Source organism: Gracilinanus agilis, chromosome 1 (genome assembly GCF_016433145.1).
Source record: "Gracilinanus agilis isolate LMUSP501 chromosome 1, AgileGrace, whole genome shotgun sequence".
In the NCBI taxonomy this organism is placed as follows: Eukaryota; Metazoa; Chordata; class Mammalia; order Didelphimorphia; family Didelphidae; genus Gracilinanus; species Gracilinanus agilis.
The window spans coordinates 141,194,009-141,219,468 of NC_058130.1; the positions used below are offsets into that span (position 1 = coordinate 141,194,009).

At 46.3% G+C, this 25,460-nt stretch overlaps 1 protein-coding gene across 1 annotated transcript in view; it reads right to left on the reverse strand.

The window, feature by feature from the left end:
* Positions 1-207: 207 nt before the first annotated feature.
* The window catches only part of CAPN15 (calpain 15), a 39,593-nt gene continuing 14,340 nt past the window's right edge, over positions 208-25,460 (reverse strand). The window contains exons 2-11 of the mRNA XM_044657585.1: positions 14,323-14,531; positions 12,752-12,935; positions 12,224-12,447; positions 10,171-10,296; positions 9,681-9,833; positions 6,207-6,368; positions 5,474-5,691; positions 4,276-4,442; positions 3,662-3,840; positions 208-3,421 (exon numbers count right to left, since the gene is read on the reverse strand). Of these exons, the coding sequence (XP_044513520.1) occupies positions 3,244-3,421; positions 3,662-3,840; positions 4,276-4,442; positions 5,474-5,691; positions 6,207-6,368; positions 9,681-9,833; positions 10,171-10,296; positions 12,224-12,447; positions 12,752-12,935; positions 14,323-14,531 (1,800 nt within the window). The 3' untranslated portion in view covers positions 208-3,243. The remainder of the gene's footprint in view (positions 3,422-3,661; positions 3,841-4,275; positions 4,443-5,473; positions 5,692-6,206; positions 6,369-9,680; positions 9,834-10,170; positions 10,297-12,223; positions 12,448-12,751; positions 12,936-14,322; positions 14,532-25,460) is intronic.

Here is a 25,460-nt window from a genome sequence, read left to right on the forward strand (position 1 = left end):
GGATGACTGCCTCGGGGAGCTTTGTCGGAGGGGCTGGGGATGTCCTGGGCAGAAATGGGCTCCCAGAGAGCGCTACAGGAACCTGGGAGAGCCTAGCGAGCCGTTCCTGCCTTCTGAACCACCCTACGGGCTGTCTGCCCAGAGCGAGTCAGGGGACGGAGCCTTGAGTTGGGCCGGAGAGAGGAAGAGAAGAACAGACTCTAGAAGTTCATTAAAAAACAAAACTTTTTATTTGGTCCATTGGAGCCTGAGTCTGAAAACCACCCATGGAGAATTCGTATCATACAGGGATTACAGTTCTGATTTACAATTGATAAAATAGCCTATGTTTCATAAGAGCTGGACAGTATTTACAGGGTTAAAAATATTCACAGCTCAAAGAGAATAAAAGGAAATAAAAAGAAGGGAAGATTATAGTGTTTTAGGTATTTTTTGACAGATTTTTTTTTTAAAAAAAGGGAACCACAGAAACAAAGGGCTGGATGAGCTTGGCTCCCCGCTGCCAGGGGAGGGGGGGCAGCAGGTCTGATGAGGCAGTGCAGAGGTGGGGTCCTGCAGGAGGGCCAAGGACTGGGGAGCCTCCTTCCCATTCCTCCCTCCTGCAGGGAGCCCGGGCTCAGACATTCACAAAACAGACACCAAAGAATTAAACATCCCCCGGCCGCCCCCACTCTGGTGGTGGGGGCATGGGGAATGCTGGGGGAAAGGGGTACATCAGTGGGGGGCAGGGATAGGGAAGGTGGTGGGGAAAGCAATCGCTGGGGCTCTACCAGCCACTTGGGCCCCAAGGCTGAGACTATCCCCACTCCCACCCCGGAGGCTGGATTTTTCACCCTGGGCTTCCGAAAAAAGAGCTGGGGCTTGGGAATATGAGAGGGGATTTGGTAACTTAATGATAGCAAAAGGCCCTCTGCAAAAGGGATGCTGGGGACAAGACTAACGTGTACTAGGCGAACTGCCTGGCACTGGGGGTGGCTGCTGGGAGCTGCTGGGTCTGGAGGATGTCATTTGACCTGGGGGATATCCAAATGCGAGTTGTGAGCTACGCTACACTGTGACATGCTTCTATTGAGTACTTTTCTGAAACCTGAATTATTATTCCGAAGTCTTTGCTGAGCCAGGCTGCCCAAATGGACGGCAAGCTGGCTGGTCTCAGCTGGAGCCAGAGCCAAGTGGGAACAATGACTCCAACTGGCCCTCCCCTTCCCCCTGCTGCTGGGGGTACGACTCGCAGAGAGGGCCCTGGGTTTAAAAACGTAGCACCTAAGGAGTCACGGAGGGGAGGAATCCTGGGTTTCCTAAGTGCCTGTTTTACTTAGTACAAAACTTCAAACCTTGGGGCACCTGGGGGGGGGGGGGGGAACACCCTACCTGGTTTTGTGGTTCCAAAAGGGAGACAGGTTCTAGGGCCCTCCACACCTTCCAGGAGCCCGAGTGAGGGTTGGGGCTAAGATGGCCGATAGTCTGGGGTGGCAGGTTGTTCTGAGCTGGAGACAAGCCTAGCCCAAGTGGCTGTAGCCTTGGGCAGCGGGGGAGAGCCTGGGAGGGGTTGGAACTTAACTGGGAACAGATATCTGTCACATCAAGAGCCTCTGCGGCCAGAGAAGTGAGCCTACTGGCCCCCTCCCCAGGTGAGGCAGACCTCCTACTCTATCCCACCCCTTTCGCCAGGGGTTCAGAACAACCTGGTCAACCCTGACACCCTGGCCTCACAGGCAGAAGGGTTCGTCTAAAGGTTTGAGAAGGAATTCCATGAAAAATGAAGATTCCCGTTTGGCAACACGGCCACTTGGGGATCTTACGGATATTTTCCCTCCCACCCCTATCCTAGGCCTAGCTGGACATAGAATAAATGACCACGAAGGGGCCTAAGTGAAATTCCCTGCCACGGCAGCCTCTTCCCACCCCAGGGCAGCCCTGGGTTCGATCTCTGTCTCTCCATCCTCAGGGTCATGGCTTCTATCCTAGCACTGCTCTCTCCAGGAGTTGCATAGTATCATTAGTGGGGGTGGGAAGGGAAGGGCTCATGAGGAGAGGCAAGAAAGGACCTTCTGTTTGAATCCAGGCCTTTGGACTCCCCACTTTTATTTCCATCTCCTTTAGACATCACTTCATTCTGTTTTACAACATCCTTCTGGGCCTCACCTGTCTTCCTGCTCAGCTGCTGACAAACCCTCCCCACAGAGCAGGTAAAAAGCCAGGGGGTACCCAGCTGCCTTCAGGACTTTAGTCCCTTCAACTGGGGTAGTAGGTCCCCATTACCCGGGGGGTGAGGTTAGGAAATGGGGAGAGAGAGATGGCTGCTGTATCCCTGAAAGGAGATGAATCAGGGAAGGGGAAGGAAGAGATGAGCTTAGACCTGAAAGCTCTGAGCCAGGGACCTCTGATGGAAGCCTTCCTTCCAAAAACACTGAAATACTTCCAATCCTGCCCCCAGGAGTATTTTGGTTTTGTGGTTGAGATCCTGGCTAAAATTTTCCAGGGGAAGGCCCCCAAATTCCCGTGACAGAAGAAACCAGAAAAGGGGCTCAGAGGGATATCTCCTCCAACCCACCCTTGAACCCCAGCCCTCATAGCCTTTTTTCTCCACTCAGCTAGATCTCTAGCAGCTTCCCAGGGGACTGGCCACAGTGGAGACAACCAGTGTCTTCTTTAGAGGTATTTAGTTTTGCAAGAAGCGGATGCCATGGCTGGGTCCTGGACCATGCGGGCTCACCACCATGTCCCACCTCTGGGCAGCCACCATTCAGCTCTCCACTCGGTAAAAAGGAGGATGTCATAATCAGGAGGTTGGTAATGCCCACTTCAGGCTACAGGTCTGTGTCCCTTGGGTGGGGATCCTGAGATTTCTAAGGTTCAAGCATTGTTAAGTCCCTGCCCCCTACATCCTCCAAGTCTCCCTTATAAAGTGCATGCAACTAGGGGGAGGGGAAGTGATAGCAATCCCAAACCTGGTCTGATCTCTCTCGATCAGCCCTAGGGCAGACCCAAGACAGACAGCCAGGGCCTGGGCCTTCTCTTCACTTCAGGTGTGCTGGCTCCAAGGCAGAGACTCCAGAAGAACCCTTAGAGTAATCAAGAAGAAGGTGTGACTGTGGGTGAGGGAATGGGAGCCGACAGAGGTCGGGAGATCAATGGGTTCTGCTGCAGTGAGGAGCAGAAGGGGCTGGGAACCCAAACAGAAGGCATGAAGCAAGGAGATGGGCGGGGGGAGTGGGGTGCCCTGGAAGGGCAGAACGTGGGTCATAGGGGCCGGGGTCCATGGAGCCCAGCCACCTCAGCTGTGAGATGAGGATTGTGGGTCCCTTTGGTGGACATCCAATCGTTGAGGAAGGCCTGGGCAGCCTTTCGATGAGCCAGGCGGTGTGTGATGGAGAAGCCCGCATTTCCCTCCAGCTGAGATAGGATCACCAGCACCTGCCTGAAGGAGAAGGACCAGGGCGGTGATGGACCATTCAGAGGAAAGAGAGCCCTGCCTCGTCCACGCCGCATTGGCACCGGGGGCTGGCACTGCCCACGGCTTGCTTTGAAGACAAGGAGGGTCCTAGGACGTGCCTGGCTGGGGCCCTCTGTGGTCCCTCTAACCTTTGCCCCGTGAGGTCTCCTGTTGGGGGAAGGGGTTGGGGTTTAAGCCTGGGATGGGGAGCGCGCAGGGCCTCACCTGTGCAGGGGGGGCACGCTGTCCTGGGTCTTGAGGCTGCCTCGAGTAGAGACTACATTGAAGCTGTCGGTACAGTCACACTGCACGTGCAGATAGGACTTGGGATGCCGGTTCTCTACGACCACGATCAGGCCTGCCCAGCCGTGTGTCAGGTAGTAGCAGGTCATGCCCTCCCGGCCCTAGGGCAAAGGTGCGTGGCATGGCTCCGCAGGGCCATTCCTCCTCTCCTCCTGCACCCCGTGCCCGCCCCCGTGCCCGCCCCCCGACAGAGCTTATTAAGTGCTTTTCTGAAGGGGAGGCAGGGGCGGCCACCGTTCCTCGTATTCCCAGGGGGAGCGCGAGGAGCGTGGGGGCCGTGAAAGCCCGTGCCTGGGCAGCTCTGGCTCAGCAAGGAGCACCCGAAGTCCTCAGCTGCTCGCCCAGTGCCCTCTGCTGGCCTTCTGGAGAGCCGCATGCAGGGAGAGCAGAGGCGGAGAGGAAGGACCAGGAAAGGATGGAGCCGCTGGCCCGGCCCAAGAAAGGGAGGGAGGTGCCACCGGTGACCCAGCGTAGAGGGAGCAGAGCCTGGATCTGAAGCCAGCTCCCTCCTCTCCCCAGTGCAGGCCCAGACCTACCTCATGCCTCTCACCCTTGTTCTCGGTCAGGAGGATGATGGCGTCGGCCAGAGTGGTGGGCTGGGCTTCGATCTGTTCCACCATGACCAGTCTCGAGCTGTAGATAGCCAATATGTGCCCAGGAGGCTCTGGGGCAGAGCGCCCTACTCCTCCTGTGGGGCTGGAAACTGGGCAGGGCAAAGGAGCGACGGGAAAGGCCTGAGTGAGGGGGGCATTGCAGCCTCCCCAGAGCCTGCGCACCCTCCCATCTCCTGCTGCGCACGGAGCCGGTTCTCTCGGTCGAGGGCTCCGTGGCTGCGTTCCCCTGCACTATGGGGGACAATGTCCCCTGCTCTGCTGCAGAAAAGGGGAAGCTAAGGGGCTGGCATCTCTGCGAGGAGAGCAGGGTCTCTCCCAAAGGACTTCTTCCCACCTCAGCCCATCTCAGAAGGGACTGTGAGCCTAGTCCTTCCTACACAGCAGGAGTCACCTCACTTCCCTTTCCCTGAAACGTCTCGGGCATCCTGGATAACCCCTTACAAACTAGAAGCACAGGTTAAGACCTAGAAAGGAGCCCTGAAGCCACCTGCATTTCCTCAAGGAAGACTGTCCATGTGGAGGCCCTACCCCGGGTCCTCGGCTTTGATCGCTCTAGCCGCTTCTAAGCACATATATACAAGGATGGCTGGCAATGTGGCAGGTTCCAAATGCTGTTATTTGGGCCACTGGACGTCCCACATCCAACATCCCATGATGGTCTGAGCAGGTTCCTGCTGCAGGGTGAGATGGGCCTCCACCATCCTCCCACAGCATAGCCACAGGGCCCCCCCCCCCCCCAGGAGATGCTCATTACATCGTCACGGCTTCAGCTCACCCTTACAGAGCATTTTATGGTTTGCAGATCGAGAGAGGTAGTAAAGGTGTTTATAGTCCTGTTTTACAGACTCAGGAGGATGTGACTTGCCCAAGGGCATAAAGCTGATGAGAAGCATAGATAGATTCAAACCCGGGGGACTGACTCAAAAATCACAGAATTTTCAAACAGAAAGGACCATAAGAGATCAACTAGCCTAACTATTTTATTTCTGAAGAGAGGAAACAGAGTCCCAATGAATGAAATAATTTGACCAAGGTCACTCAGTCCCTCTCTCCAGCTGCCTGACCTCTGAGCTTGCTCAGGTCACTGCAGAAAATGCTGCCCTTGATGGCCAGTCCTTACCCTGAGCTGTTGTGGTGGGGCTCCAGTGGTTGAAGGCACAGCACACGACTGCATACTCCCCCGGCTCCAGCATCACGTCGCAGTTCACAAACTTCTTCACCGCTCGCTTACTGTGGGCCAGGAGTCGGCCCAGGCTCAGCTTATTCCCACTGCTGAAGGTCGCTCGGAACACCATGATGCAAAGGTCCAGGAGATGGCTGTCAACGGTGTCTGACCGTCTGGAGTGGGGTAGGGAGGGTCAGGATCCCTGGCCAGGATCCCAAACCCCATCTGCCCTGGGGAGAATGCCATTCTAGAGGGTTTAGGGAGAGGCAAACCGAGGCTGACTAAATGGTTATAACGTAAGGATGGGTGCAGGGATGCCACCCACACTGAGGAAGAAATCTTGCAGGCAAATCCACCCAGAGTGTCTCACCAAGCAGGGATTGTGCCTCAGAGGCATGTTCCAGGAGCCCAGAGCAGAGCTCTTTCTTCTTTCCACTGGCTACTCTCAATACTCTCGCCTATCCTGAAGTCTTCTGAGTTACCCTAAGTCTTATCAAATCAAAGGTGCCCAAGGCGTGGAGTCTTTCTACTTTCCTATATTCTTACTCTACTCTTAAGCCCTTAGTCTCAGGAGCATAATACCATCCCTAGGGAGGGATAGGTAGAGTGAACAGAAGCAGGAGTACAGAATACTCCAGAGCAGTTCTGTGGGGACCCTCCAACTCCCCCTACATGGCTTGGCACCTACCTGCTCCCCTCCTGGAAGAGAGCAAACTCCAGGGTGGCTCGTTCTAGCACAGTCAGGGAGGTCACCATGATGGGCCCGCTTGCCTTATTGGGGAAGGCACCCTGCACCCGCACTTCATGCCAGTCTGAGTGGATTTTGCAAATATCAACAGAATCAAAGTACCTGCAGAAGGGAGGGCGAGAACAGGGAAAGACAAAAACCTCCTGGAAGTTAATCTGTTGACTATACAACTCACACTGTACAAGCCTTGAGACTAAAACCACAAAGATCCTTGACCCTTCCTCCATAAGGGATGCCTTCAGTTCACTTCTCTGGGTTCCATGCTCCCCATCTCAGCTCAGGCTCTTGACAGTGCCATCCACAGAGATCCCTTATTCCTGGGAAGCAGGAGCCCCGATTCTACTTAGATCTGCTCTTTCTTTTCTATTCCGGCTGCTCTATCTAATCCATGCCTTTATCACTTCACACCAGGATAACAACAACCTCATAGCTAGTGAACAGGCCTACGCTCAATCCTCTGTACATTGCCAATTTAATTTCTTATATGTAGCTTCAGTTCCTGCACCCCCTGGGTCCCCCTTCTAGTTCTGTAAGGAATCAAATCAATACTGCTCTTGCTACTAGAAAGGGTATGTCAATCTACTCCCCAAAGGCACTGCTCACCATTTTGGTGACTTTCCAAATGAAAAAACCCTCATAGGATAGCACTTTCATATAGTGTTGTCTCTTCCTATCAGAAATGAAGGATCTTGAGGGCTGAGCTGCCTTGTTTTTATATTTATATACCTGGTACTTAGTCCATGGTAAACACATACTAAATGCTTCTTCATTCATTCACTCACTTGTTCATTTAACTCAAGCCTTCACGACTTTCCTAGAGCAAACTCCTCAGCCTAGCTTCAAGACCCTTTGTGACTTAGCCCTACCTACCTGTCCTAGCTCATGTTTCTATAGGTTTACAAAGCACTTTCCCCTCTATAACCCTATGAATTAAGTAGTATAACCTGCGGATGAAGAAACTGAGGCACAAGGAAGTTAAATGATTACTAGTTAAAGAATAAGAATTTTTCCCTCTAGAATTTCAAAGTTGGCAGGAACCTTCTCTCTGCCCACCCCCATCTCTCATTTCCTGCCCTCTTTTTTTTAAAACCTCTTACTTTTTGTCTTAGTAACAACTCTAAGACAGATGGGTAAGGCTAGGCAAATGGGATTAAGTGATTTGCCTGTAGTCACAAAGCCAGGAAGTGTCTGAAACCAAATTTGAAGCAAACGCTTCCAACTTCAGGCCTGGTACTCTATCCACTGTACCACCTATCCACTCCCTATCCAGCATCTTAAATATGCCAGGCTAATTTCTGTTCAGTGCTTTTGCTCCCACTCCCCAAATAGGTTTCTCAGCTTTCTCATGGCACCCCTTTCCTCCTTCCTGTCTTCCCCAAAGCACCTAATCCTGAAGCTAGTCCTAGAACTCTCGTTCTCAACCCAATTTAATAAGTATGGACTCTCCACACAAAAAGGGAAACCAGCCCTTGGCCTTGAGGAGCTTACACACATTATAATGGGGCCTCTCACCCACACACAGAGAAGTACAAGAAAGTCATGGGGAGGAGGGCAATTACACTGACAACTGGGAGGCTAGGCTGGCAAGGTGTTAGGATGTCTCAAGAGCTGATCCTTGAATGGAATCCAGAGATCCCAAGAGGTGGAGAAAGGAGAACTTCCCTGGCACGGGGGCTACAAGATGCAATGTTAAGCAAGCAGACCACTGTGGCTGGGACCTGGATTATGTGGACAAGAATCACATGAAGTAAGTGTGGAAAGAATGAGAGCATGCATGAACTACCACGTGAGGAGTTTGTGCCTCCCCCCAGACCACGAACTGGGCTAGGCCAAACTGATAACTCCCCTCCTCCTCTGTCTGCCCACCATTGTCAGGCCCAGGCTCCTGGACAGAACCCATGCGGCCCAATCAATCTGGGTCATTGCTCTTGCCTCTTGCAGAGGCCGCCACTCACCACCAGGGGGCACAAAGCCCCCATGTATGAGCCTCCTGTGGGCTCAGGGCACGGGGCACCCCCCCATTCTTTCTCTCCATGTGCCCATCCAGTGGCCTGCAGCTCCGAGGCCCGCATTTGCCTACTCTAGGGGAAACAGAGCTTCTCCCCAACAGACTGACCACTTTCCTTCCCCTCACCCTGGGGGTGTGGAGCTTCCACATTCTACACTGCCGAGGTTGCCTGAGTCTCAGAGTTCCCTCAAGCTGGAATCCAGGGTCTCAGCCCCCCTTAACACTCCAGCTGTGTGGGTGTGACAGGTCCAACTCAATCCTCTGAACTTTGGCCAGAGAACCACTTCCACATGGTTGTGAGGCCTTGAACCCTCTCCTACCACACAGTGCCCATGCTCTCTCCTTTGTGCCAGACCCTAAAAGCTGGGGCTTCCCCCTCTAGACAGAGGCTCGTGCCCATGACAAAGAGGGGTGGTACTCAGGCCTTCCTAGTTCTCTTGGAGGAAGGCCTCCCTCTGAGCAACTCAACATTCATATTTGCACTAGAATGCTGGGCAAGGATAAACTCTCAGAGGCAATGGCTTGGCCGGCAGAATTCACAGAACTCCCCCCAAACCTTGGACCTCTGGCTAGGCCCTGCTGCTCTGACTGCGAGATGCTCCTTGAAGAAAAACAAGATCCCCCAGTTTCCAGTCCTAATCCACCTAAGGGCAATCCATTTTCAGCTCAGCTTTGGAAAAGGGCACATCCATTCCCCAGTATCCTACAGCACAGACAACCCTGCACAAAGGGTTCTGTATTCTCCAGGCCTCCACTCCTAGAAGAATGAGCCTAACAAGATTGGCAGAAGGGAAAAGGCAGAATTTGGGCAAAGGGGAAGTCTGATAGCCAGAGCCATCCAGAACCTCAATGTGATGCTACATAAGAGCTCACCTGCTGCTGCTGACTGTTCAGGCCCATTTCAAATTCAAGGCAGTCTTTTGGGGCCATGTAGGCCCTTACTCCTAACCTGCTCCAAAGAACTGGACAACTAGGCTTCCCTAGGGTTTTGTTTCAATTTGGCCAACCTGATGAAAAATGTATTATTATTTTTGAACCGTTACCTTCCATTTTAGAATCAATACTGTGTATTGGTTCCAAGACATTAGAGAAGTAAAGACTAGGAACTGGGGGGTGGTATTTGTCCAGAATCACACAGCTAGGAAGTGTCTAAGGTCAAATTTGAACCCAGGACCTCCTGTCTCTAGGCCTGGCTCTCAATCCACTGAGCCACCCCGCTGTCCCTAATAAAAATACTTACTATTAAGCACCAATTATTCAGTCAACACTAATCCCCTGCCCCCAAATCGTAGGTGATGCACAAGTAAGGGAGATTTGCTTGGCTACTGTCTAGTATCAATTCCCAAGCTCTATAACACCCCCAGTGCCATCTAAGCTCAGTTCCTCCATCCCAGAAACTCACTTACCTCATGAAGTCATTGTACTCCATCCAGAAGACCCCCTCACTGCTGCCATGGGGCATCAGTTCATGGCGCAAGTGCCCAGGCCAGTGAGGCCACTCATCTGACCAGTTGCCATTCCAGGAGAATCGTCCCCAAGGGTTCCGAAGTCGGAGGAGCCTATAGCAGTCAGTGTGACAGATGAGTACTGCTGGGTTGTTTGTTACCCACCCGAGAAACTTGGCCCCTGGCAGCAGGCCTTGAAAAGCTATCGTCAGTTATTCAAGTCCTGGCCTCTAGAGACAGGCTATTTCCAAGAAAGCATTTGTACCCTCTGGTCTTCAGGACAGTTGGATTGTGAGCTCCCCTCTCACTCCCTGCTCCTTTGAGGCATAATTTGGGATGCCTTCAGTACCCCAAAAGCTCTAGCCCCTTCAGGCACTCTCTGGAGCCTTAAGCTCCAAGGTTTTGTCATGTTTCCTCATGAGGCAGAGTAAGGGTCCCCTTATGTGCTCACCTGAAGCCCTGGACATCCCGGACATCCAGAATGGAGTAGGCATGGCGGGGACGTAGGCCCATGCTCTCGTAGGCTGCGTCGTCCACCTTCATGTTGCCTCCTCCGCAAGAAGCACCCATAAGGAACCTATAAGCAGGGACATAGCACAGCCCATGCTGACGGGGCAGTGCCAGGTTCAGCCAGGGCAGGGCAGCTGAGAGTGCTGAGTCCCCTGCCTCACAGCTACCTTTCGGGGAATAGATGGAACTATAGAGCCTTGGACCAAGTGCTCTCTTGTCCCCTAAGTGGGAATTGCTCCACCTTTCCTGAACCCTCACAAGGCACCAAAATGGCTTTCTGATGCTGTACCGCTTCACAAGACGTATCCATTTGCACAGTAATCTCAAGACTGAGAAAGTATTCTGCGGTCTATGGGTGGCATTTAGGGCACAAGTTCCAAAAAATGCAATCTAGATATTTGATACACACTCCTCTATTCTATGAGACAAACAGGCCATGGGAATAGCTGGCATTTTCCCATCCTTCTTAGATGATTTTCCAAGTTTCACTGTTAACCTCCAAAGAGTTTCCAGATTAGAGCCTGCTAGCCCCCTGACTCACGGGTAGAAGAATTCTCAGGAATCCTTTCATCCAGCCTCCAACTAGTGGACCACCACAGGTGTTCCCCAAAGATTCCCAGAGAGGCATCATTGCTCAGCTCCCTTATTCTCAATCCAGAAGAAAGCACTGGTTATATTGTAGCTATAAAGCTAGTTGTGTGCCTAGGACATTCCCCAAGGGTAGACAATTCCAAGTTCAAGCCTGGTTAGGAAGGGCATAAAGTAAGAAAGAAAAGAAATAAAGGGCAGGAGTGGTGGTACTTAAGCAGAAGACGTCCTACCAGACGTCCCTCTCTGACTCTATGTGGACTGGTCCAAATGCCCGTCCCTGAAAGCCTTCAATACTTCAACAAAGGCTAGTTATTTCCTTCTCATTTTACAGCCAAAGAAAGGAAAATGCTGAAGAAACTATGTAATTTGTTTTAGATCACACAGCAAACATTACAGGGAGGATTAGAAATCCAGTTTTCAATTCTTTTCTAGGCAGCAGGAAGGGCTGTATTCTCCCAGGACTTCTCTAGCAAGATGGCAGAGATTACTCCCCTCAACATGTTGCAGATGGCAGAACTGAGGCGTTGAGGGATAGGAGAACTAGTCCCCTACCTATCACTGGGAGGAAAGGGAACTAAATCTAACTCAAGTGTCTCAACTCCCTGACAAATTAGGCAGCGACCTCCACCGGGTACCTACTAAAATAGGTGGATGCCTGCCCAAAGGCAGTCTCTCTTGTTATGGGAATGTACGATTCTGTTCTTCCCTTTCTGCTTTCTGCAAACTCATCATGTGGGAGCTTTCTGCATTTTATCTTGAGATTTCACAGCCTGGAGTGGATATAAAGACGATAAAATCTTCACTATTCCTTGGAAGAGAAGCTGCTTGGAGGAGGGGAGAAATCCTATTACTTCCTGTTGATACTATCATATGACAGGCATCAGCCTATGTCCTGGCAAAATCCTGGGCCCGTAGTCCCCAGTGAGACATCTGACTTCTGTCTATTGGGGGGGGGGGGGAAGACACACACACCATTGATGGTTTTAAAGCAGTGCCAGTTTCCCTGCCTCCCACCCCAACTCTAGGGGTTTGACCCAGCTCACACTCAGGTGGGAGGAGGATCCTCTAGTTGGGGAAGCCCTCATTTTGACTCCTGGGTCTGGACTGCTGGTTCTTTATAAAACCTCCCCTTGATCTGTTTCTTCACTATAGTTAGAAATGTATTCTTAATGTGGCAAGAGCACAAATCAAGCAAAGTAACTAAAAAAAACCATTTGGTCCAAGGGGTATCTTGCCAAGGCTCCTAAAATGCCCTCCAAGTCTGGATTTCCTGGTCCGGGAAGTGGTCACTCTCACTTCTCTTGTCCCATCTGAGTAGGGAGGGCCCACTATCCTCGTGTCCCCTTTCCTCTCCTCCCCACTTTTCTGACTGCCGAGACCCAGCCCCTCCCACCTCTTCTTACCCAGCCTCCTTAGAACTCAGCATTTTGGCCCAGATGAGGTCAGTGTCAATGGGCTCCTCCCGGGGGTTAGTGGAGCTGACCTGCAGCATCAGACTCTCGCAGGGGGCACCAGTGAGTGTGGCCAGGCCTTCGATGGCACGCCCAGCCTGGAGGGCAAAGTACGAACCATGCAGCTTGGCCAGAGCCTTCTCCATGAGAGCAACCCACAGCTGTTTCCGCTGGGCCTGAATAGAAAGGTAAATGTGAAGACACCTTAATGGCATAGCAGAGGCTAATGTGTTGGCTCCCCTCAATCAGACATGCTCTCCTAATTGCAAAGAATCCACCCCCAATGGGCAGTCAGACTCCCATACTTAACTCAAAGAGTTTCATTCATCTGCTCTTTCTGTTACCTCCTGCCTAGGGAGTGACAGGGCCCTCTTGGTGGCCCTTTGAGCTTCTTCCTGCTTAGTGTCTGGACCTCAGAAACTCTTTCTGCTTGCAGGAGTTCAGTGGACTGGCAGGAATAGGGAAGGAAGGGGCACTGACCTGAGAGAAGAGAAGGTACCCACACTCGTCACAGGGCAGCATGTCATCAACCAGCACTGTGGTCCATGTGCCATCCTTGCACAGCCGGACCTGGTATGCCCCTTCTGGACAGAGAGTACGGGTGATCATCACCCGTTCCACCAGCTCCGGGCGCTCAGCCAACACTGCCAGGGCACTGAGGAACCTGTCAAAAGGGGATGGCTCAAGCCAGACCACCCCTGAGCCACTCACTCCCCTGTCCCCTCAGAGCAGATAAGGAATTCTGACTCTTCCAGTCTCAGGCACATACCACTTCCCCACCTTGAACCAGTTCTATCTTCAAGGGCAGGAGCAGGTTCTGTCCAGTGTCTGAGCTGCTGGTAGACCATAGAAGGGAATAATGCTAGCAAGGGGAGGTCTGGGCTCTCTGGACTAAACCACAGGATCTCCCATTTCACTCTTGGGTTCAAGAGTTCTTAATATTTTTGTGTAATGAACCCTCTGGTTGTCTTGTGAAACCAATAGACCCCTACTCTGAATAAAGTTTTTTTGTTTGTTTTTACACCCTTACCTTCCATCTTAGAATCAATATTGTATATTGGTTCCAAGGTAGAAGAGCAGTAAGGACTAGGCAATAGGGTTTAAGTGACTTGCCCAGAGTCATGCAGCTAGGAAGTGTCTGAGGCCAAATTTGAACCCAGGACCTCCTGTCTCTAGGCCTGACTCTCAATCCACTGAGCCACTTGGCTGCCCCCAGAATAAGGTTTTTTAAAAGACATTTGTAACTGAAGGATGTGCTAAATTTCAATTAGAGGCTAGTGGAAAAGAGACAGAATTGTTTCCCAATCAAATTCAGGGACCTCCTGAAATCTATTTATTCACAGATCCCCTGAGTTCATGGACCATAGGTTTTAAGAATCTCTTCTTCAGATTCAGGAGCCAATTGAAATCCAGAAACTATGGGAGCACACATAGCCATTCCAAACCAAGTCAGTGTCTATGGGTCTTTTTCAAGCAAATCTTTAGGGGTGAGAGGATGACAGGCTCTAGGAAAGAGTGCCTCCCAGTTTATAGACCAGAATCATAACATGCCAGGAGCAGAAGGGATCCTGAAGGCCATCCAATTCCTCTCCTTTTAAAGGCTGGAAAACCAAGACCTAAAGTAGTCAAATAACTTGCTTAAGGTTCCAGAGCCTGGACCAGAAGCCAGGTCTCCCAAATGCTCTTTATTCCATGCTACTTCAAGACTAAGAAGTTGGCTCCTCTGTAGAGGAGCATGTTGTTGGGTGAGCTGAACTTACTGGGGAGCCTGCCTTAACCTTCTTTGATATAATTAGAAAAAGTGGATTCCTCACTCTGGAGTGCTAGTAGGAAGATCACTACTAAAGATGGGAGATCCCAGCTTTCCAGCCACAACTATCTTAATTTCTTGGATTCTTTAACATTTTATAATTCACCTCACAGGATCACAGGCCCTGACAAACCTTGAGGCTAATGTAGCAAGAAAGATTTGTTTTGCCTCAAGTAGTGGGAAAAGATACCACTAACATCCTCTCCAATATTTAAGACTATCTGGGAACACGGTCCCTTACCAGCAGTTTCCTAGGAGTCCTTGCAGAATGTCGGAGGGCCGGGGTGTCCGGAACACTGACCAACCAACTGTCTGTTCTTTGAAAATGCTACAGTTGATTTCATGAGGTCGTAACCACTGTTTTACCCTCTGTTGGACACTGTCTCCTTCAGGGAAGCCCACAGACTCAGGACCAGGGGGGAAGCTGTCATCCACAAAGTTAACTTTGTTCTGAGAAGAGAAAAAACAAAACAAAATCACAACTATACTCAGGGGCTGGCTGTTTTGGGAACCAGAACCCTAAATAAGACCTGACATATACTGGGAAACAAAGCAGCCCCTGCTAAACAGAACCTTGAATACATTTCTTCTATCATCTAGGAATTATCTATGCCCTGGGATTCTAGGGAGTGTAGTGTAGCAGGGAAGAAGCAGGCATTGTAGCTCAGAGCTGATGGATGTCCTGAGGAGGGTGCTAGGCCTCACCACCTGATAATCACTCAGTAAAAACTTTTTGAATCAAAAAAATGGCCGTGGGATGGTTTTAAAATGATCACTTGCATTTATATAGCTTTACACTTTCCATAGTAGAGTCATATCCAAAATTCTATTTAAGCACAACAATGCAATTATTTCTATTTTTCAGATGGGGAACTAAGATGTGGAAGTGTTAAAATGACTTGCCTGAAGTTACACATAAAGTTAATAATGGGTCTTTAGTATTCTTCCCCTTCCATCAGCCTGAAGAAATGGGTATTATACTACTTGCTAAGTTATCATCTCAGGTAAGGGAGTAATCCTGGAGACATTCCAGAAGGCCCTGCCCTAAAGTATAATTTTCCTTACATATGGAGATTACATCTCCATTCCATAGAGTGAATGTTGGTAGAGAAACACTGAGATGTTTTGCCATCTTCCTTGACATTTCTTCCAGATATTTTCTTCTCTCAATCTACTAAACCACTCCTCTCCTTAACCCTGCCTGCACCCCTGCCCACAGGCCTTATATTTCCCTGAAAAGACTGAGGTCATCCAATGAAAGCTCATTTTCCTCCTTAACTTTACACTTTCAAATCACTTCTACATCAACTCTCACTCTCCCCTTTTACTCCAAGTTTAGAGGAGTTCTCTTTGCAAATACCCAACTCCTCCACCAGTGTCCTTGTTTTGATACCCCTCCACTTCCTCCCTAAGCTGATAAGCTCACAAACAGACAACTTCAATCAACCATCTACTCTTTCATTAAGTTTCTTTTTCTTTTTTAAAAAACCCTGACTTTCTGTCCTACTAATAAATCTAAGACAGAAGGGCAAAGGCTAGGTAAATGGGGTTAAGTGACTTGCCTAGGGTCACATAGTGAGGAAGTGTCTGAGACCAGATATGAACCCAGGTCTTCCCAACTCCAGACCTGATGCTCTATCCACTGATCCACCTTAGCTGCCCCTCTCATTAATTAAGTTTCAGTCTCTCACTTATCTGGTGGCTCCTTCCCCACTGCTTACACACAAGCTCCAATCTCCCATATTCTTAAAAAAAAAAAAATTCACTTGTTCTTACCATCTCTTTAAGTTACTGTCCTAGAAACCTTTCCTTCTTTTCACAATGCAAGAAATTGAAAAGGCAGCAGCAGTGGTGCTGAAGAGGAAGGTGCCTTATAACATCTTTATCTAGGACAGACCTTCTAGAAGCAACTGTATACACTCATTAACCTCATTTTCTTACTTTCCACAAACTTCAGTTCCTTGTAACCTGGCTTCCTACATCAAGAAATTAAAATTGCTCCCTCCAAGATTAAAAACCTATTGATGTTTTCTGAGTCCTCCTCTTGACCTTTCTTGACCTTCCTGAAGCATCTGAAATTATTGACTACCTCTTTTTCTTGGATACTCTTCTCTTCCTAGTTTTTTATGACACTACTCTCTGGGTTCTTCTCCTATCTAAATGAACACTCCCTTTGGTCTCTTTGTTGGAATACCATCTATATTCCAACCTTCTAACTATGGATGTACCCTAACATTCTGCTTTAAGACATCTCTATATTTCCTGTTAGTTATCTCATTAGCTTCCAAAGGATCAATTATCTCTACCTATCTATCTGCCTATCTAAACAGTACAAGTCTTTCTTGAACCTTAGTCCTATATCACCAAATGCCTGATGGATACCTCCAATTGATCTTCCATAGGCATTGCAACATGTCCAAAACTAAACTCATTTTCTGCTTTCCCCTCTTTCTAATTTCCCTGTATTTGGTGAAAGCCTTCTCTTCATCAAGATATTCAAACTCAAAATCATCAACAATTCTCTCTCTTCACTACCCATATCCAATCAATTCCCACATCACGTCAATTTTGGCTCTATAAAATCTCTCATATCTATCTCTTTCTTTCCACTGATATCCACCACCCTAGTTCAGGACCTCATCACCTCTCACCTAGACTATTAGAATAGCTTCTCCTAAACTAGTCTCCCTACACCAGTTTCTCCTTTATCCAATTTATTCCTAGAGAACAGGTCACACTACATGTGAATTGCATTTAAGCAAGATAGAGTTGCCTAGTCACCGGTCTCACTCTCCCCCAGTCAAAGAAAATTGGTGATGGTTTGGGATACAGTTAATGACCTTGGCATCTTCGATGTCTGACCAAGTTCTAAGTGCTCCACAGAGCCTGCTTTAGTCACTTTCATGGCTGTTGGAACAAAGTGTTCCCATCTACCCATTGTGTTGGGGAAAGTCTTCATATGCTTGGGACAGACATTCCCCTAAATCACTGATGGTTTTGAGACCTATTGGCTACCTTCAGTCTAGTTTAGCCTGTCTCTGGAGGTAGTTTTACTGGGATGTGGCTGCTACAATGCTATAGCTTCTTGAAGCCACAAGTGAGAGTTGGTTGAACAGTAGACAGCAAAGATAAATGAGCAGCCCTGAAAAGGGCTTGGCAAGCCTTCACAACAGAGGTACTAGTTTGAATACCCCATATATAGCCCTCTCCCAAAAGGAATATAAGCTCTTTGAGGACAGTCTGTTTTAGCTGTCCTGGCAAAACCTATCCTGAGTTTGAGAAACTACTCCAGGAGTGTTTAAAGACTACAGAAATAACTGATATTTGTCTGACCCCTAAGATTTTCAAAGTACTTTAAATACACAATCTCATCTGACCCCCTAAAAGCCCTAGGAGATAGGCTTTATAGATATTATTAGCCCTCCACTTTAGAGTTGAGGAAACAGAGGCTCAGAGAATTAAGTCATTTGCCTGAGTTAATACAACTAATAAGTGTTGGGGGCAGAATGCAAACACGAATCTACCTGTCCAGCATTCCATCCACTAACTAAGCCATATGGCCTGCCTTTCAGTGCTATAGATTCTACTCCCCATCCTGTGTGCTAAGGGCCAAGTGGAAAGCCTGGGCCACAGAATGGATGTCAGAAAGAGAAGTAGGGATAGGGACAGGACCTGTGGTTTCACTGACACAGGGAGTGCCTAACAAAGAAATTCCCAGGGCAGGTCAGCAACTTTTCTGCAACCTGTTTGTTTGTTTTTAAACCCTTACCTTCAGTCTTTGTAGCAATTCTAAGATATAAGAGCTGCAAAGGCTAGGCAATCAGAGTTAAGTGCCGTGCCCAGGGTCATGCAGCTAGGGTATATTTGAGGCCAGATTTGAACCCAGGTCCCCAACTCCAAGCCTGGTGCTTTATCCACTGTGCTCCCTAGCTGCTCTAGCCAATAGTATTCAAAGGGTTGCCTAGAGTACTGTGAGGTTAAGTGGCTTGTTTGGGTCACACAGCCAGTAATTGCCTAAGGTCTGACTTGAACTGTGGATTTCTTAGGTCCAAAGCCAGCCCTCTATCCTTTATACTACACAATCATAAGATGGAAAGTTAGAATTTGGACACAAGGGATTGGATAAAGATGAGTTCTCTTTGCAGCTGTAAATGTGTGACTCAAGGGGCGATCAGTGCAAAGAAAGGAGCCTGAAATCAAATGGCAGGGAGAAAAAGGAAGAGAATATTCCTGGGTGAAATCCAAATGAAAATTTCCAAATCTGTCACTATAGGAATTGTTCTTAGACTAACCAAAGTCTAGTGGGGACACATCCTACTTTATTACACTGAGCTAGGGGACTCCAACAATAAGCTGACAAGGAAGAAGGGATCCCTGGCCTCATCCCATTCTACTCATTTGTCCCCTAAGCTGGCTTTCAAGAAGGCTTCAGGCTCAAAGAACTCAGGGATAAGGGTCATAGATTCAAAATCCTTAGAAGGTCCTTTTTAAGTAATTTCATATTCCTAGGCTTCCTAGGAAGGCCATACTTAAAAGAGATTAAAATGATTCTTGTTTTGTATAGATTTGCAGAGGGACTTAAATACCTTCCTTTGGTCTTTGGCTCTAGCATCTACCATCCTGACTCTGGGACAGTCTTCCCATTGCTGCCTCATGTTCTTCAAAGAGACCTTTCTGAGATTACAGGGGTTGGCTGCTCCCTAGTGAGAGCTGATTCATAAAGTTAGAATAATACTCTCAGCATTGCTGAGTTTTCCCACATCCAGGGGAGGGGTGGGTGAAAGTTGCAGCATGGATGATGACTACTCCACAGGGAGAGGCAGACAAGAATATAGAATTCTGGGCTTCAAGAGTCTTTGCCTTCCCTGGAGAATCAGGCCTAAACTCGAATCTTCCCTTAGTTAACCTAAGCACCTGAAGGCATGGAATGAAGAAAGGGATAAAGTAAAATTTTCAGAGGTCATCTAGTCTTTTCCTCGAATTTACAGTAAAAGCCCACTCAAAATTTCCCTTCAAGCAAACAGTCTGCCTTGATCATTTCCTGGAAATGCCCCAACTTTCCTTGGGAAATATATACTAATGTCTCTCTTAGAGCCTCTTCATGACATTTCTAAGGTCTAACTCTAATCCCTATACTACTACAATTTTAACCATGTCCTCTTGTTCTGTCCTCAGGAGAGGAAAAAAAAGAGTTTGCTTATAAAACTAGACACATTCAAACATTTACTTAAGATCATTGAATCTTAAGAATTGTCAGATGATGTCAGAGGTCACCTAAACCAAATAGGGAAGCCCCTCTAAAAAGTCTCTTGAAAGCTAGACACAAGGGATCATCTAGCCAGAGACAGGGAACTCACTGTTCTTCTGAGGCAGGCCATTCTATTTTTGGATATCACTCCAAGTTCTTCCTTATATCAAGCAGAAAAAAAGTTTCTTGTTCCTACTATGGCTCTAGTTTTGTTCTAGGGGAGAAAGAAGAACGAGTCATCCTTCTGCCAAATAAGCAAACTACTTTGCAGGGCTATCCCCATTCCCAGAATGCACTTGCTCCCCATCTCTTTTTGGGAATCTCTCACTATGTAGAAGGACCAGGACAAGAACTGCCTCTTGGCTTTTTCCATTCTCCTCAAATCACTTTGTATTTACTTTTAAGCATATATATTACCCCAGTAAAAGTGAAGTTCCCTGAGGGTAAGAACTATTTTGTTTGTTCAGGTAATTCTAGTGAAGAGCACAGCACCTTGGTAAAAAAAATTTTTCTTCCCAATTAATATGCACTTCTCCCTGCCCAGTTAAACTGAATTTTAATCCATAAGAAAGGTGTGATAAAACTGTGAGCTATTATGATAACTTTTCAGATATTTGAAGATAGTGAACATAAATTTTTACCAAGTTCCCACCCAGAATACCTGACCATCTGCCTGCCTCAGAGCCTCCCTATCTGGACCAGTCTCTTCCACACGGACTCTCCAGAATCCATGCCCCCAGGGCCTAGAGAAGTAATCTATTCACCTCTGGAGTTCCCACCTGGCAGACCCCTGCAAAAATTTAGTTAGCTTTTCAGCCCATTGTATCTCATGGTTAGCTTTGGACATCAACCCCACATTTTATCTTTATATTCCATTCAGCTATCCAGAACTAATCCAGGATGCTCCGCCATCTGCCCATCACCATGTAGGTACCATCTTGTCACTCCTCACCCTTCTACTTCATGCTCTGAGAATAGTGGGCTTTGGTGGCTAGAGTGATAGGCCTGGAGCCCGAGCTCAAATCCAGCCTCAGGCACTTAATAGCTGTGTGACCCTGGACAAATCACTTGATCCTGTTGGCCTCAGTTCTTCATTGATAAAAAAATGAGCTAGGGAAGGAAATGGCAAACCATTCTAGTATTTTTGCAAAGAAAACACCAAATGGGGTCATGAAGAGTTGGACATGACTTAAAAATGACTGAAAAACAACTGGGGATATTAATTAAATCAATAGTGCCATCGTTTTTATCATATAAACTCACCATTTCTGTGACTCCCTAAGATCAAAACTCCATTCCCTGGCCACTGCTCCTCCATATATGTTGGTAAGTATTTAATAAGGGCTTTTTCATTTGCTCATTCACTGTTTAAATCTTCTCTTCACCAGGTCAAATATTCCCAATAACTTAAAAGTATGTCCAAATGGAGAAACTTCAGTTATAATCCCTTCCAATTCAACTTAGCAACTATGTGTTCCATGCTTAGTATATGGAGGGCACTATGCTAGACCCTGGGGATAAGAGACAAAAATAGAATGGTTTCCACTCTCAAGGAATTTACATTCTACTAGGAGTATAGAACACATTAAAATAAAGGCAGTTGGTGGCACAGTGGTTAGACCACTGGAGCCGAAGTCAGAAAAACCCTAATTCAAATCCACTCTTAAGACACTTACCAGCTATGTGTTCCAGAGCAAGTCACTTAACCCCATTTGCCTCAGTTTCCTCATCTATAAAATAGGGATAATATAATAGCACCTGCTTCCCAGGGTTGTTGTGAGGATAAAATGAAATAATTGGAAAGTGTTTTGCAAATCTTAAAAGTGTTATCTATTTAAGTATTAGGTATATATAAATTCTAGCTACGGAGTAAGATATAGCTTAGAGCTACTGCTTCTTTCCTCTTGCCCTTGAGGGTCTGCCTATGGGGTCCATTTACAGCTAAAGAAACCACAGTAGTTTGGAAACCAGATTTTTTTTGGCTTAGGGGACAGTTACATTGCTTGATTTTTCTTAAAATTCACTGTCCCTTATTGCCAATACACTAGAAGGAACTTGGCACTGAAAAGCAAACCTTCAAATCTGTTTTCAACATTAATTTTTTTAATACTGAAAGGAAATATCTCTCCCCCTCTCTCAGGCTTTTCAGAGTTTTTTTGGGGTCTGCAGGAACTAAAGAGTTTCTCAATTCAAACAGTGACACATACATACATACATACATACATATATGTATATGTGCGAGCACAACACACATGCCTCTACCCCTCCCAAACATACCTAACTATTATCCAAATCTCATCTCTCCTAAGAAACCTTTACAATTTCTTGGGGGATTGGAGAAAGAAAGACTCTTCTTTATACAAAGTAGACTTAAGGGACCATTTCCTTTTTTTGGTTTTTAGTGTTAGTTTTAAGGGTTAGTGCCAGGCACTCTGTCTCTCACACTTGGGCCCTCGTGGATCATATGGGTGCATTCTGAGAAAGTTCTTGTCTCCAGAAGGCCCCAAATGGCTGATGCCTCGGTACAAAGGCATCAGCCCTTGTTCTGAAGTCTCCTCAAAAGAGTGCTGTCAATAAAGACTCCTTACTGGATTCTTCACTTTTCTGTTCCTGTACAAAGGAGTGAACAGTCTGCCATTAAACATTTATTAAGCACTGACCATGTGTGAGGTAGAGTGCTTACTTAGTGTGGTGATACAAAGACAAGTCTGAGCCAGAGATGCTAAAATTGTATCAGTTTGAGGCAAAACAATGCTCAGAATGAAAATGGGCAATAAAGCCCTCAGGACTAGAGCATATTTCTTCAAGTTACACATTCTCAGAGCCACTGGACATGCTTCTGCTGTAACCCAGGAAGGGGTGGACTTGGCTGACTACTAGATGCTTTCAATTCCAAGGCTATTTTTATTAACATTATACTCTGGGTGGGAGCAGCTGGGTAGCTCAGTGGACTCTGAGCCCGGCCTAGAGATGGGAGGTCCTGGGTTCAAACTTGACTTCAGACACTTCCTAGCTGTGTGACCCTGGGCAAGTCACTTAACCCCCATTGCCTAGCCTTTACCACTCTCCTGCCTTAGAACCAATTCTCAGTATTGATTCTAAGACAGAAGGTAAGGGTTTAAAAAAACAAACATACATTATTCCCTGGTGGGGAGATGAGACCCAACCAAAAATAAAGAACCTCAGTACATCACAACCATAGACTTGGTCACCCTATAAGTCAAGTATGCTCTCTCATATGTAATGATTAAGAAAATAATGGTCATCAGAATGCTGAAAAACTTCAAACAAAATCCTTAAAACAAGTGTATACATTTACAGCTCAAAGGGAACTTAGAGATCATTTAATCCAACTCCAAATTTAGAGATGATGATGATGATACAGAGAGGTTAATTCCTAGAGGTAAGAATGGTGACAGGATGTGATCACAGATGTCTCCAAACCAGCACTTACTCTTTAAGACCATGCTGCTTAACCACACTCCAACCTTGAAATAGCATGCTGCTGCAACCACAGAGAGTTAGAGGAGATCTATTTTATACCAAAAAGGGACTAGACTGATTGCATACCAAAATATACTATATTTCACTTTCTTTTTTTGTTGTTTGAGATCTCTTCCACAAAAACACTAATATGGAAAATGTTTTACATGATTTCACATGTAAAAATCTATATCCGATTTCTTACTCTCTCAGAGAGGAGGGAAGAGTGGGAAGGAGCAAGGGAGAGAGGTTGAGAAGGGAGAGAATTTGGAACTCAAAATTTTAAAAAAATGAACACTAAAATTGTTTTTAAATGTAATGGGGGGAAAATGGGGAAAAAATTTTTTTTAAGGATCTGGTGCAAGAGATCATGGCCACTCGACCTTAAACTAATGCTTTAGCACAGTGGTCTCCAAACTTTTGATTGCATACTCTTATTGATAAAAAGATTTTTTAGTACAAATTCCCAATGTATACATTGTTGTGTTTAAATAAGCCCTTACTTTCCATCTTAGAATCAATACTATGTATTGGTTCTAAGGTAGAAGAACAGTATGGATTAGACAACAGGGTTTTAAGTGGCTTATCCAGGGTCACACAGCTAGGACATGTCTGAGGCCAGATTTGAACCCACGTCATCCTGACTCCAAGTCTGGCTCTCTATCCACTGAGTCACCTAGCTGCCCCATCCCATGAATATTTTTTATAAACTGTATACATTTACTACTACTCTAGTAATTATGTGCATTATAAGATTAAACAACAACAACAACAAAAACAATTAGAAAGGGATGGGATAAATATTATTTAATATTTGATCCTGGAGTCAAAAGTAGTAGAGACAGAAGTGGATTTCAAGAGAATCACTTGAGGAAAGTGAGGTATCAAGGATAATACCATGAAAACCTGAGTGCCTGGAAAGTCATTTGTGCCTTCCACAGAATTAGAAAAGTATGAAAGAAAAATTTGAAAGAAATATAAGAGATGGAAGTCCTGGGTTCAAACCTGACCTCAGATACTTCCTAGCTGTGTGACCCTGGGCAAGTCACTTAACCCCCATTGTCTAGCCCTTACTGCTCTTCTGCCTTAGAACCAATACACAGTATTGATAAGACGAAAGGCAAGGCCCTAAAAAATAAATAAATAAAAGAAATGTAATAAAAATCCACTTAAAAATAACCCTAGACAATATAAAATACCTGGGAATCCATTTGCCAAGACAAAGACAGGAATTTATATGAACACAATTACAAAACATTTTTCACACAAATAAAGTCAGATCTACACAATTAGAAAAAGATTAATTGCTCATGGGTAGGCCAAATTAATATAATAAAAATCACAATTCCATCTAAATTAATTTACATATTCAGTGCCATACCAATCAAACTATCAAATAATTATTTTTATAACTAGAAAAAATAATAAGAAAATTCATCTGTAAGAAAAAAAGGTCAAGAGTATCAAAGGAACTAATGAAAAGAAATGTGAAGGAAGGAGAGTCCTAGCAGTACCAGATCTCAAACTGTACTATAAAGCAGTTATCATCAAAACAAGTTGCTATTGACTAAGAAATAGAATAGTGGTTCAATAGAATAGATTAGATCTACAATATACAGGGGTAAATGACCTTAGCAACCTAGTGTTTGATAACCCCAAAGACTCCAGCTTTTGGGGAAAGTAGAATAGTTTATCTGGCAGATCCATGGATAAGGGAAGAATTTATGCCCTAACAAGACAGAGAAAATTTTAAGATGTAAAGTAAATAATTTTGATTATATTAAACTAAACAGCTTCTGTACAAACAAAACCAATGTAACCAAGATAGGAGGGAAACAGCTGGGAAAAATTCTGATAATGGTCTAATCTCTCAAATTTATAGAGAACTAAGTCAAACTTTTATAAGAAAAAATGTTCTAAATCATTCTTGATTAGAGAAATGCAAATTAAAATTACTCTGAAATTCCACCTCACACTTATCAGATTGGCCAATATGACAAGAAAGGAAAATGACAAATGTTGGTGGGGATGTGGCAAAACTGGAACACTGATGCATTGTTGATAGAGTTGTGAACTGATTCTGGAGTGTAATTTGAAACTATGTCCAAAGGGCTATAAAACTGTCCAGACCCTTTGATACTGAAGTTACACTCCTGGGTCTGTATCCCAAAGAGATCATTAAAAAAGGGGGAAGGACCTACCTGTACAAAAATATGTATAGCAGCTCTTTTTGTGATGACAAAGAGCTGGAAACCAAGAGCATGTCTATCAATTATATATATATATATATATATACACATACACACATACACGCACACACGCATATGAGGAGGAAGGAGGGAAGAGAAAGATGGAGACAATTTGGATCTTATAATTCTGGAACATGTATGTTGAAAATTTATTACATATAATTGGGAAAATACAATCTCTCTGAATAAAAAAAAGAAATGTAATTAGAGCTGCAATGTATACTGTAACATATCCATGTTTTCTTATCCTCTACAATTCAGTTTCCCAATCAAAATCAAAAGTAGGAAGTTGAAGCTCTTTGGTCACTGCTCTGAAGCCAAAGTCTATTGCCTTCTGAAAAGTTATGAGCAAGGTAATCTGGGAGACTGAAGAAAGGCGTGTTGTGGGGGGGGGGGGGG